Source organism: Micrasema longulum, unplaced genomic scaffold (assembly GCF_059751315.1).
Source record: "Micrasema longulum isolate JH-2025_06_02 unplaced genomic scaffold, ASM5975131v1 h1tg000366l, whole genome shotgun sequence".
Lineage (NCBI taxonomy): Eukaryota > Metazoa > Arthropoda > Insecta > Trichoptera > Brachycentridae > Micrasema > Micrasema longulum.
The window spans coordinates 107686-121805 of NW_028277567.1; the positions used below are offsets into that span (position 1 = coordinate 107686).

The 14120-nt window shown below is 33.8% G+C and overlaps 1 protein-coding gene across 2 annotated transcripts; it reads right to left on the reverse strand.

Annotated features, from left to right (window-relative positions):
* Nucleotides 1–947: 947 nt before the first annotated feature.
* Nucleotides 948–5574, reverse strand: LOC148282186 (uncharacterized). Of its 2 annotated transcripts, XM_088225514.1 has the most exons (3): nucleotides 4840–4950; nucleotides 2771–4623; nucleotides 948–1289 (listed from the first exon to the last, which is right to left on the reverse strand). In XM_088225514.1, the coding sequence occupies exons 2-3, from the start codon at nucleotides 4302–4304 to the stop codon at nucleotides 1078–1080; spliced, it is 1746 nt and encodes a 581-aa protein (XP_088081640.1). In that variant the 5' UTR covers nucleotides 4305–4623; nucleotides 4840–4950; the 3' UTR covers nucleotides 948–1077. The 2 variants fall into 2 exon arrangements, with proteins under 2 accessions (XP_088081640.1, XP_088081639.1); XM_088225513.1 differs by having other exon boundaries at nucleotides 2771–5574.
* Nucleotides 5575–14120: the final 8546 nt, after the last annotated feature.

The window sequence follows — 14120 nt, forward strand, 5'->3', positions numbered from 1 at the left end:
TAACAAAAAGTATACAGTACTAATTACAAAAAAAAAACATTGATACATCCATATCTTTAGTTGAAGTAATTTTTTTTAGTGCTTAATAATAAATTAAGAATTTTGTAAAATCAGTCACATAATTGTCAATTAAAAAAAACCTTTTTGAATTTTTCACCTTATACCAGGTAGTTTGGTCTCATTAATAGGAAAATAAATAACAATGAAATTATGTTTACAATAATATTTTTGGCATTGGTGAAATTATAAATATATATTTTTTGCGGTTGCAATTATGCAACTAAATTGAATAAAGACTGATATTTGGTTATAAATAAAGATAAGTTGTTTTATTTTTGGTGTCAAAAATTCAATTAGTTATTTAATCTGTATGTCAAGTCTAATCATAAAAAAACTTTCATTTGATTTTGAGTGATCAAAATTATTTGGTTTCAGTGGCATAAATTATATTTTTATAGAATTGAAGACATTTTTTTAATATACGTTAACTGTATTATTTGGTTGAATTTTCTTATGGTTAAAAAAAATGTAATTGGTTTGGAATTCAAATTATAATACTTCAAAAAATATTAATGTGTGAGATAATAATATGTGTGATAAAAACTCATTAGTTGTATGCAAATTTCATGCATAAATGGTCTCATATTACAATACTACGAGATAATGCGAACAAAGATGACTTTATGAAGACTACATAATTTTTTAATCAAATATTCTGCATGTTACATGATTTTATCTGAAAATTACTCTCTTTTAGGATATTTGTAATTATCTGAAATATTAAAATATACAAAAAACCTTATAATAGGTGGTTGTAATAGATTCAGTACAATTAAAATTGTGTTGCTCCTGTAAAATAAAATACAATAATAGGACAAATATTTTACAAGTGTAAAGCTTAAATATCCACCAGTGGAATGGCACCATCAAATGTAATATTTATATTTGTTCTAAAAATACCTGTAATCACGCACACACATCGTAAATTACTAATATGGCCCAATTTTTATAAATATGTTGGTGTATGTTTATTGTGAACATGTAGCTTATTTCATTTTTTACATAACACCAATTACTTTAACTGGTCAATTCTTCTAAGAGTTCTTCCGTAGATTTTTGCTCATTCCGGAATTTTTCCATGAAATGTGGTGGTACAGTCCACTCCAAGAACAATTGGACATTTACTTTGAGTTTTTCCGCAGTACTCATTTTTTCATCTATACAAGGTTTGTGTCCTGAAGATTCCAGCGATTCAATCAGAATATCGTCAATCAGTCGTTTATTAAAGCCTGAAAATTTTTATTGTTTTAATTACATAATTACAAAATTGAATCAACCATCACCATAATATGTTGCAGTATTTTTACATTTTTAGTTATGGAAAATAATTGCAAATATTTATCTCAAGATTAAAACTATCACCGAGTAACCTTTAAAGTCTATTTAATAGTAAAGCCCAGTAAACATTTGTGTTAATGACTTGTTTGTGTTTGAGAACATAGAATACAACATAAAATAATTAGTTACTATTAAAATAACTACATAAATATATTAAATGATTTTAATGGCATAACATTTTTTTTTTAACATTTCACTTTTTTACGGAGACAAATGATAAAGTTATGGGGCTGTGGTAGCAGCCCCATAATTTTATCATTTGTAGGAAATTAGCCAAGTTATCCAACTGCAGGCAATCTCATAATAGCGTGCGGGTCAATTAAGCCAACAAATCTCTTTCGCCTTTCGCCTTTTGTCGGTTAATCTGTTACCCGTGTACACTTATGTTTGAGTCGTACCCAGTGTTTGTTAGAAGCGTACTCTGTGTGGATGACGTCAAAGTAATGTTACATCAACTGCGAGCCATTCTGTTTGCGCTCGTTTTTAAACCTCAAAATTACGAATGAAAACTTGTTTTCCCTTCATTGACGACTGTCAAATATGACTATATAATTGGAATTGTAAAAATCCGACCAAAACATTAAATGTATTTTCAACACTATTCCCAATTTGCACTTTATCTAATTAATTTTTACTACATGAAAGGCAAGGTGATCAGTCTTAAGCTTCAGGTGCCAGTTCAAGGGCAATGAATTATTGTTACATCGTAGAACCACCTTTAAAATAAACATTTCAGGTCTACACTGCCAGGAATAATACCAGGATTTTAAGCATGGTTGGCGAACGCGGCAACTATTACTCCACGAGCAGATTAATCTCTATTAGATTTATTTTTCAGGATTTTTACTTGCAAGTTGCAATCGAGTAGAAAATGAAGGGTTCTGGTTCTATTTCACACACAGAACTAAAATCTTCATCCACCCTGCATCATAATAAGTATAGCTGTAAATATTTTGATGTTTGAATATTTTTTATTTACTGAAACACAAAAATTCAATGAAATTTAAAAAATGAAAATACAAACCTTCACCAATATATTATTTAGACTACTGTACAGAATACAATATACAGAAAACCTGATACCTTATGAGCAAATACTTTTATAAGACACCATTACCCAACGTAAGTAATACCTGCAACCTGTAGAAATATAAGCTCTGACTTAAATCAGCAGCTAGCCCCCACCAAATGGTAGAATACAAATCACATACTAAAGATGATTAAAGGCGAGCTGACCGAGTGGGCGTACCCGCGGCGTTGTGTGCGGGTTTCCAAGTTGGGTATTGACCTAGGAACAAATATTAAGGACACGAAACACACTCACAAACAAAAGGCACACATAATTGCAACCCATAGTCTGGCAAATACAAACCTAATTTTTGCAGTCTTTTGGCACTGGATATCTTTTTTAATAGAACAGCGAGTAACAGGCGCATCCTGGTTAGGGCCATGGGCGGCTCTACGGGTACGTGGGCTGCTGCCACCTGGTGAGACAACTTCTCTTCCGGAGACAGGTCCAGCGAGGACATGTGGATCATACAGTCGAGAGTGTGACTATCCATTTCGTTCTTGGTGCGAAATACGGAACCGCATGCGTGGTGCATGTATGCGCACATGTTCCCATGCACGTGCTGCATGTGCTTCTTCATGTGCGGCAGCTGCGCAAAGGGCGCGGCGCAGATGCGGCACAGGAAAGGCTTCTCGCCGGTGTGGTGGCGCGTGTGGAGCGTGAGTGCAGTGGAGTGGGCGAAGGCTTTCCAACACACACGGCAGCGGTAGGGCCGAGCACCCGAGTGCTTGCGTTGGTGTACAGTGAGCTGCGAGCGTTGGGCGAACCGCGAGCCGCACTCTGAGCAGCCGTGGGGCTTCTCCGCACGATGAGTGCGCATATGTTCTTGCAAGTGGCCTTTGAGAGATTTCTTACAGACAGGGCATGTGAAGGGCTTCTCTCCATTATGATAGCATGCCAGATGCTTTTTAATACCATCCGAACGAATGAAGCTCTTTCCGCACAGATAACAAGTGTGGTCGCGGATGTCAAAATGGCCCTTTATATGGAGCCGCAACTTAGCTCCGCAGGTAAAGGTGGCTTGACAGTGAGTGCATATGTATTTCTTCTCTCCTGTATGAGTACGCTCGTGCTGTCGCAGTTGTCCCATGCGAGCGAAGCGCATGCCACATATTCTGCAATTGTACGGCTTGTATCCGGTGTGCATTCTCAGATGTAGCCTCAGACGTTCCTTGATCAGGAATGTTTTGTTGCAATGATCGCAGATGAATATTGAGGGATTTTCCATGACGTTGGAATGAAAAGAAGAAATATGATTTTTGAGATTGCCCGCTTGTCGGAAATCCTTCCTGCAGTGTGGACAGACATGTGGCCTAAGGCCGGTGTGGATGAGGCTATGTTTACGCAGATCATTCTTTCCGAGGAAAGCTTTCAAGCAAACATCGCATTTATGAAGGCGTGGTTTTTGTTGGGGATGGAGATTTTTCTTATTTCTCTTTGTTGGACGGGAAACTTTAGGAGTTCTACCATTTACTTGCGGGATTTGTTTTGGTGGGATATCCGGTTGTGGATTTTCCAAAAGGGGGTCATCCAAAAGGGTCTGTTCTATTTTTATCTCTTCTTTTAATTTGATCGGGTTTTTTTTTTGGTTATTTCTCTTGGGTTTGGGTGGTGATATTAATTTTGTGGCTCTTGTTATTCTCTGAGGTGTAAATGCCTTTGTCATTCTCAGGGGTGTTATGATTTCCTTTGCATTTTTTATAGGAGTTGGCTTGTCTTTGATTCTGTTATTTTTTTTTGGAGGTAACTTATCTTTGGCTTTAAGACTAACCCCTCGAGTTTGGTATTTCACTTTGGTATCTCGGAGGGGCCGCAATTTAGCTTTCATAATCGTCATATTATATTTAGTATTTTAACATATAATGTGTTTAATAATTTCTAACTAATAACTTAAATGCGATAAATTGGCAAATATTTGACTAGAATTGTTAAATTAATGTGCCATGTTAGTAAATAAAATATAAATACATGAAAAAGAGCTACTCTATTGAGAAATCTGAAAGCCTTGTAAAATTATTTACAACAAAAACCCCTTCACCAAAATACAGTAATAAGATTATGATGTCGTCTCGTTAGTTAAGGAGTGCATAAAGCAATTATTCATAAAAGATAATTTACTGTTCCATCTTGAATGATTTCCTTATAAAGAGTTGTCTCTGAAACATACATGCATTTTATTAAGCCCACAACCATATTGTAATAAACTTGGTACGAAGATAAATATAACGATGTTTGTTATAAACATCTAAACAATTGGTTCTTAATAATTATTACAAGATCATCTATAGAATTCCATGATTTATTGACAAGACGTCAAAAATTTGAATTGTAAAACGAAATAAATATATAACAAACAGTATATTTAAACATACCATTTAACTAGCAACAAAACTATTATTATTGATTTTTGTGCAATTATTAGTGAACACAACATTAATATATTTTAACGCCTACATCGACAACGCAAAGTTATCTACACCTTGACGCCATTTGGCATTTTTGTTGTTCGACTAATACTAATGTTGCCAGCGTTGTCAGTGGTTTGAGTTTGATGGTTACCACTGTTACCAGTATAGTTGAGTATGAGACTCTCGAGCAGGTAACCTGTTGAAATCAAGCAAAATATTTACCGGGGTTACTTGATAATATAAAAAAATCTATAAAACAATATCTTTGATATCATGCTGAAATATGAAAATCACCAAATAATCGTTTTGGAAAGTGTTGGATTACGTTTTATTCCACTTACTCTAATAATTTTAATATATTTCAATTGAAAAGCATGAAAGTATTAATTTAAAATAAAATGTGTTAAAAATTGATTTCCAACACGCCTCATTTACATTTGGTGCCTGTTTTTTTTTTTTTTTGACAAATAAATTGCAAAAAAATCTTGAAAGCATGATATGTAATATATACCTATTTAATTGCATCGAATGGTCAAATAAAAGTATAAAGGTCTATTAATCGGGAAATGATTTCATGCACCCACTCCTCTACATTGTTTCAATGTATAAACATAATAATTTATCTGATATTGGAACTGAACTAAAAAAATAACACTGTTCGGACCAATTTGTTGTATGTATTGCTCCCAATATTTCTCTCTATCCATCTATCCATGGGGTTCAAAGGATTGGCGGGGTCCCGGGGATACCTGTTCTGCTGGATGGCTAGGTGTCAGTAAGTCCATAATGTCAATGAAGGAAATAGACGAAATGAGATTGGCACCTCTTCCTGTCTGAATAAGTGCCATTGCAATCAAGATAGAAATATATGTTATTCTGACCAATTTTGCGGACCCGGGTAGACCGCAAGGTAGGGACCGGCCCGCAAAAGATGACGGGGGGTTTTAGCCGGTACGAGTCCGGCACTACCCAGTCAGAAAGACTGGGTGTCCATGATAGATTTCCTCTCAAAAAAAAAAAGGTGTCAGTAAGTGCCGAGATACGCCACGTTGCATAACATTAGTAATACTACCATCAAGTGTCTTACTCTCCAGCGCCCTCGTCGCGAATTTCGGAAATGTAATCGGTACAGGAATGATCTGTATACCAATAGAAATAGATCAATGGCGAGTCTTCGGCGCCATAAAACCTAAACTAAACGAGCTAAGGGAAGGAAAGCTTCAATAGAAAAACCCTCGACCTCCAGTAGGGGGTTAGGCGAGAGGCTAATAACCTCTCCCTGTAAAACACCATTATTACGAAACCGAATACAAATCCTCACTACTGAACCTTGGAAACGACCCATAACTGATGAGGATAGACGGAGTTGGAGGCAAAAGTTGAAAGAGGCCAAGGCTCGATTTGAGCCGTAACGCCATCGAAGAAAAAGAAGAATCTATCCACGTTACAAGCTTTTTCTCACGTCTCCTCTTTTTCCTAGCTCAGCACCTCGTGACAAACACAGGAAATTAATGTAGAGTGTGCCAAGACGTTTAATTATTAGTATCCATTTAATGTTATTTAGTAAAATGCTAAAGACAGCTCAACACGTTGGCCAATATGTTCACCAGTACGCTGGCAAACTCGTATTGGCAAACGTGTAGAGGGGAGTGTAATTTGTGGCTGGCAGAGCTGGTACACACGCTGGTATATGCGCTCGGGCCCGACCTGAATATTGTCGGTTTACCAACATAAATCAAAAGGCGCTGGGTGAACGAATTGTCAAGCATCTACGCGTATGGTCAGTGTTTAATTTAGTATCCACGCCACGAACCGCCGGAGAGATTTTCAACATTTTTCACCCATTTTTCTTTTTAATAACTTAAACCCTTTATTTCAGTGTGCATATAAAAGCGCCATATAAATGATTTAATATGTAAACTACCAATTTTTTAAATATTTTTATTTTTTTCCTCGATCCCACATTCCTCGTAATTTAATTGTTAAATGTTGTACAAGTGGTATATGCCGACTTATTAAATAATTAGCTCTTAATTTGGGTTTATTTAACATAATCTTTTTTGTAATGGCTGTTGTTTTCTTTAACGTAATGACGTAATTCGAAAATACATTTATTAATTTTATTAAGTAAAAATTTAGATTTATTTTTCACCAGTCTTATTTTTTTGGTTGGCTAGAAGATAATTTTTATTTAATAATTATTTTTAGCAATAAGTCCGCCAAAGTGGATGTATTTTTGTATGTGAAGTATAAAGAAAATATAGAAAGCATAGCGGATTCAACCTGCAATATGGATTTTATGTCCACCTCGGCACCTGAGCCATGTATATTTTGTGCGCTTTTGACGTGCGCACCAAAAATTATACACGTCCGCACATTGGCTCGTACTGAGAGACCCTAATCACTAAACCAGCACTAAACGACCTACGAATGTGTGGGCAGTGTAGTAATTTTGTCACCAATACGCGCACCAGCGTACAAGAGTATGGATCTCATTACCCCATGGCTTATATTACCCCGTGTTCCCCTAAATAAGTATTAACTATCCATAATATTAATACTTTAGAGTTGATTGATTGCGTTTGACCCTTATACTCGTGTACAGGAATTTGAGCCTTATTATAGCGGTATTAACGCTAAATCAGGGTCATTTTCGTCTGTTAAAATTTAGTATTCGAACGAGATAATAATTAACTCTCTGTATTTGAGGACATGAATACTGCAGAAAACCAATTTTGACAGAGAATGAAGGTGTTATGTATTGTCAATAATTGTACAGGGCCTCAATTATGACGGGAAATTAAAATTTATCTTCAATTTTATTAAAGTAAAATTAAGTTTTCTGTATGAAAAATAGAATATGTTTATTTTTTTTTCTAAACACGATTAATTACCGGTTACCGATGAAGATACTTTGAATTTTCACACAAATATACACACTTTCATACATAAATATCGATATTAGTTTATACCGTCTCAGTTGAAGATAGCTGTTCATAGGCCCTAGGTAACATTAAAACATTAACCCTAGATATATCTGCTTTTTGTTTTTGTCGCATAACACATATTTATCCACTCATGTCTTCATTTGTATTAATATTTACCTCAATTTATTTTTGAAAATAAACAGTGAGAATATTTTAAAAAAATCTATTATTATCATAATAATATTGATCTCAAAATAGTTTTTTAAATGAGCTAAGAGAATATGTTTTTTCAACGTTATTACAAAAACATTTGCCTCTAAATTATTTTTTAAAATCCGTGAGAATATTCTTAAATCCCTTTAAATATAATTACTATGTCAAAATATCAATGACTTGGAGAACATCTTCTTCTATATATCTATCTTCTATCTATGTATATATTTTCTATCTTCTTCTATCAATATATATAAAAGGCAATGTTTGAATGGTTCTCCTCGATGGACTGGATAACTACCGGACCGATTTACGTGCAGTATTCAGATAAATGTACATCTTTGCCACGAGAAGGTTTAGAGCTCATAAAATTTTCAATTTATTAAGCGCAAAAAAGTTGGGATCGTATATATTTTTTTTATCCATCACCAGGGCTGCATTCGCCGAGAATGCGGATAAAAAAAATGGATGGAGGTTATTTTTTGTGTATAAAAAAGCTGGTTTTTAAATGTTTACAAACAACATTTGTTTTTTTATGAATCCCAATCAAATTATTTCATTGAATTCCTTATAATTTCTCCCCATTTATATCTTTTTACTGAATTTTTTGTTATACTAAAATAATATCAACTAACATTCGATACATTTTTGAAAATCCCATTCCCGACTAAAATGCATCAAGAGTGCATCCATGAGCAGAGTTTGACATTTGCTTAAAGAATTCTTTATTTGAAAATAATTAATTATTTTATGTTTTGGAATTCAAACATTCTCACCCCAAGACCCTTAAACTCCTTTACAATGCTCTTATTAGATCCCATTTGGATTATGCATTATTCTTGCTCGAACCACTAACAAAACATTTGTCTTCTAAACTTGATAAAATTCAATTCAAATCACTTCGTCTTATTTCTGGCTGCATGAAATCTCCTCCAACTAATATCTTACAGGTTGAAAATGTTGACCCCCCCTTCACATTAGAAGACAACAACAAGCGGATTCGTTCTTCATCAAACGCATCTGTTTTCAAAATCATCCTGTTCTGTCTAAAGTCCAATATCTTCATTCCATTTGCAATAATTCTCCTCTTTGGCGAAACAAAAATCACCCTGCTCTTTCGATTAGTCACGAGCGTTTTTCCTATTTTACTACTAAGATTTTTCGATATCATACATTACCACTTTATTCTTCTCCATATTTCAGTTTTTTCTCAAACGTTGAAATTCATCTCGATCTTGGCTTTTCAAAATTTCAAACCACTCACAAATCGATTTCTTCTATTAATATTGAATTTTCAGAAATTATTAACTGTAAGTGGCCCAATCACAAGTATGTATTTACCGATGGTTCGAAATCAAATAATGGCGTTGGCGCTTCCTTTCTTTGTGAACAAGACAATTTATTTGGTATTTTTAAACTCCCTTCTTTACTCTCTAATTTTAATGCTGAATGCATATCAATTCTGGAATCTTTAATCCATATTGAAAAAATGAACTATTCGCAGTCCGTTATTTTTACTGATTCACTCAGCTGCTTAAAATTACTTCAGTCATCCCCATTCAGTTCTAACTTTTCAATTATCATTTGTAATATTTTTGCTTCTCTTTTAAAATTATATCAATGCGCCAAAAATATTGTTTTCGCCTGGATTCCAAGCCACATTGGAATATCAGGCAATGAAAAAGCGGATTCTCTTGCAAGGTGGGAATCTGAAGTTGGTAATTAAAAATACGACCGGGTGGATTTCTCAGATATTTCTTATTTGATTAGAGTAGTTAATTTCGATGCTTGGAAAGTGGAGTGGAATTTTTCTAAATTGTCAAAGGGAATTTTTTATAGTAATATCCAGCCTGATATTCCCTCCAAACCTTGGTACAATAGCGCGTGTAAACCCAATAGGTCTAGGATTGTAACTTTTTGCCGTATTAGATCTGGCCACTGTTGCACTCCATCCCATCTTTTTAAAATTAAAATTTTAGACTCCAATGCCTGCGAATGTGGAGGCATTGGAGATCTTAATCACATTTTTTTACATGTCCTTTGATGACTGGGAGGAAAAAAATATTTGATATTTTACTTATGTTTTTTATAACCTTTCCAATTCATTTATCTCAATTTTTTTCTTTTACAAATTGTTTATTGATCAATTCTGTTTATATTTTCTGAAGTTCAAACTGTTCCCTATTATGATTTGTAATAATTGTGTCATTGAAATAATTATGTTTAAATGAATTCTTTACTTTTTTACAATAAATTTATCTTACATTTTTAGGTTTATGTAAAATATTTTGTCATTATTACTTCCGACGTTTAATTTTTAATTTTAATTTTGATAGTTATAATTTATCATTAATATAAGATTAAGTTTGTTAATATTTTGATTATTTTGTTGTAATTTTTCTAGTTATTAAGTTCTATCTTCCTTCTAATTTTACTGTAAGTTTCTATTTTCTGTTAAATAGGCACTATCAGGTTTTGGTGGGTTTTTCTGTTAGTGCCTATTTCAATTTATGTTGAAATTTTTATTGGTTTGGATATGTGTTTATTATTACAATTAATATTTTGATGTTATTCCTGTACTTATATTTTTCTTGTCTTTTGTTTGTATGTATATTGTTATTCCTGTCTGTTTATGTTTTTCTTATGTTTATAAATGTAACTTGTTTTTGGCCGATGTTATCAAGTTTTGGTAGTAGGCCCTAATAAAGAAAAAAATAAAAAAAATAACACGTACTTGGGTACCTACTTAAATTCAATTTTATTACTTTTAGATTTGGAATTCAATCATAAACAAGTACCTACTTGCTTATGAAAAGTTACAACATCTTTTTTACGTTTATCCGAACGGTTTTTACTAGACATTTTTAGTAATTTTTTGTAAGTATACTTAATTATGTTTAATATTAAGAGGAAATGCGGTCCGACTTTTCTTCATACAAACGTAATATAGTATTTTCTCTCTGAATTATGGCATTCGAGAAATTGTTTTTTTACAATAACAACAACAACAACAACAAACTATCACGCCGCTTCCCCGTAAGGGAGGCAGAGAGGATAGAACGCCACATCACTCTATATTTGCATTCAGATCTAGCTTCCTCTACATTCATAGATCTTTTCATGCACGCGCACCGATTATTCCGACCTTTACCATGTCCATCTTCAAGTATTTGTTGGATTTGGTCATGCCATGTCTTTCACGGTCTTCCTCTATTTCTCCATCCATGAACATTCGCATTGTAAATATTTTTAGCCATTTTTTCGTTGTCCATTTGCTCTTTATCTTCAATCCAGCGCATAGCTCTTTTTTACACATTATAGATATTTACCATTGGCGTGTCCCTATACTATTTCTTAAAAAAAAAATGTTTGTTATATGAACTAGAACCATTTAAACCCGTAAAAAACACACTTTTATCTTCCGTCTTTGGGCGCACGGTACACAATTATAACTTTTTTTGAAAAACATTTAACATACCGATACAGAAAAAAATATTTTTATATTCTGTCTAAAAAATTACAAAATCGGTTCAGTTTTGAGGTGCGGAAAACGGTACAGCGAAACGTCAATTTTGTCTATTCTAACAAAAAGTCTGAAATGCAATTGTCTTTTTCAAGAACAATGTTCGAACACCTATTTATCAAAATTCTCCGTCCTCACAATTTATGTAAACCAAAACACAAAAATAACAATGTATACGTACATATCTAATTTGGACTAAATACAATAATTGATATCAAACTTTCGATTGTGTTAATTTAATCTATTTAGCGAGAACTCAAATCTAGCAATAGCAAAGCATTTCCGGGTTCAGCTCGTATTATATAAATATAGTTTTTTTAAACATAGTTTTGCAAGCGATATTGTTGGCCAAGAATGTTCTACTTTGGAAGCTATGACAAAGTCTATAAAGACTCCCTTAAATTGAAATATTATTTGCATAGAAAATTGAGTTACGAATGCCATTTTGTTCATTATCTCATTACGCGTCCATGTAGCTAAAGAATTATTATTTTTTTCCGTTAGTAAATAGTGTTTTCAGCATTCTGAGTTAATCTCCACTTGCTGATATTACTTATTTGATTTTAAAAACAAATAAAATTTGCAAAATGGTCTATTGAACATGCTATTGAACTAGGGCAGCGATTGCGAAAATAATTAAATTGTATTCTTAATAACATAGGTATGTCGTTGTTATTATCATCATAGATTACTTGTCTTTTCTGAACCACTCTCGTGGCACGAGAAAACAGTTTTTCTCGTGTATTTTGTATGAAAGTACACGAGATAATACGGCCGCGAGAGCGTTTGAAATACCAGCCCTGATATTCTAACTAACCCTTTATAGAACATCTAGAACAAAGTGGTGGGATAAAACGAATATATAGAAAAAAAACTAAAACAAACATAAACAACATGCATATTTCTATAACTTACATTAAAAAAAAAACGAAAATGTGCATTGTATTTTGACAGCAACAGTGTTCACTTACTTTAGGGCGTGACACACAATACACTTTGGTTTCTAAAAACAATATGAGTATGAAAAAGTGTGAACTTGTTAGTGGTTGAGATGTTTCAATCATTGGAAAATTTAAATTAAAATACGAAAAAAAATATTGAAGTAAAGCTACATCAGTCATTGAGCAGTGTGCGGCGGTTGGAAATCTAAACTCTATTTACAGGTATTGAAGTTTAAGTTAGATATTAATTTCATAGTAAATTCAATTGAAATAATATGAAAGGTAATGTTATCAAATATCTTGCAGCTGCAAAACACATCTTCTTGCGGGGCTTCGTCGGGTCTCCCTGACGTTGGCCATCACTATAGCGAAATCATCTCGGTCCTGCGCTACTGTTATATTCCGCAGCCGGACAACTGCTTATTGGAGTACTCGCCATAGTGATTCCTAGGAAAAGATGACCAGAGTGGTTTCCCGTTGCCTTCTCTGGTGGATTTTTCTGTCGGGGTTACCTTCCCTTAGCTGGTTGGTTCTGGTTTTAAAGCGCCAGAAATTCGCCTTTCATCCTCTCGTTATCTGCTGTGATCGCACCGTTATGAGTGTGACCCCATTGCCCAGAGTTCGCGACGTGGAAGGTAACGAGTTGGCGTAGTTAGAAGTGTTGCCGGGGAATGCAACTGGGCGTTCGCAGCATTTTATAAAATCAGACCCTCCAGCAAGATGTGACTCACTGCAATCGTAATGACAAAACGCACAGAAGGATGGAATTCTAGCAACATAAAAATAAAAAAGTTTACAAAAAATAAAATACATCGAAAAAAGTAGTAAGTTTGGCAAGTGCGCATGACATGATAGGTACTACGGCACAAAAAGTAAACAAAAAAACTAAACGAACAGAGCTTTCCATAATATAATACTATGGTTATATTATGACAAAAGCAATGACTAGGTACTAATACTAATGTAGCTCCCTTTAAGTGCGGATAAGATGAGGAAGAAATATGAATTATGTTAGGTAGGTATACTCATTCATAGAAAACGGAATTGCAATAAAATAAACTTATATGCATTTACGTAATTTGTGTAGATCGCTCCGGATCGCTCTACAAATTGTTATGAAAAAGAGAGATTGCAATTTTTGCGTATTTAGTGAATGGAAACGTTGGGATAATTGGCTTTTTGCTATTGTATAAACTGAAACAATGGCGAAAGTTAGATGGAAAAATGAGTGCGGACAATAACACCCAAACAGTGGTGTCTTCACGACTGGTGATCGCAACTTTTTATGCGTGTTGCAAGCGATATTGTTGGCCAAGAATGTTCTACTCTGGAAGCTATGACAAAGGCACCTACATATTATGGTACATATCGCGGCCCGCAGGGTAATTATTACTAGGTAACGTGAAAATCCTCCTCCGTGAATGCTACAAATAGACGTGTCATACATTCAAATCATCATAATAATTTTGATAGTTATAACATTAAAAAATATAAAAGTAGATTGTAATACAAAATAAAACATGCATCGTTTATGTAATTATATTAATTAATAAATAATAAAAAAATGAATTACAACATGTATATTTGCAGCATTCGCGGAGGAAGATACAAAGAGTTACCTAGCTGCAGATTATTTTACCT

Excerpts from the sequence above, each read along its gene's own strand:
- LOC148282186 (XM_088225513.1), bottom strand. The coding sequence starts at position 4,304 with ATGACGATTATGAAAGCTAAATTGCGGCCCCTCCGAGATACCAAAGTG. Across the intron at positions 1,290-2,770 it reads CAAAAGACTGCAAAAATTAG|GCTTTAATAAACGACTGATT; the intron begins GTTTGTATTTGC and ends AAAAATTTTCAG.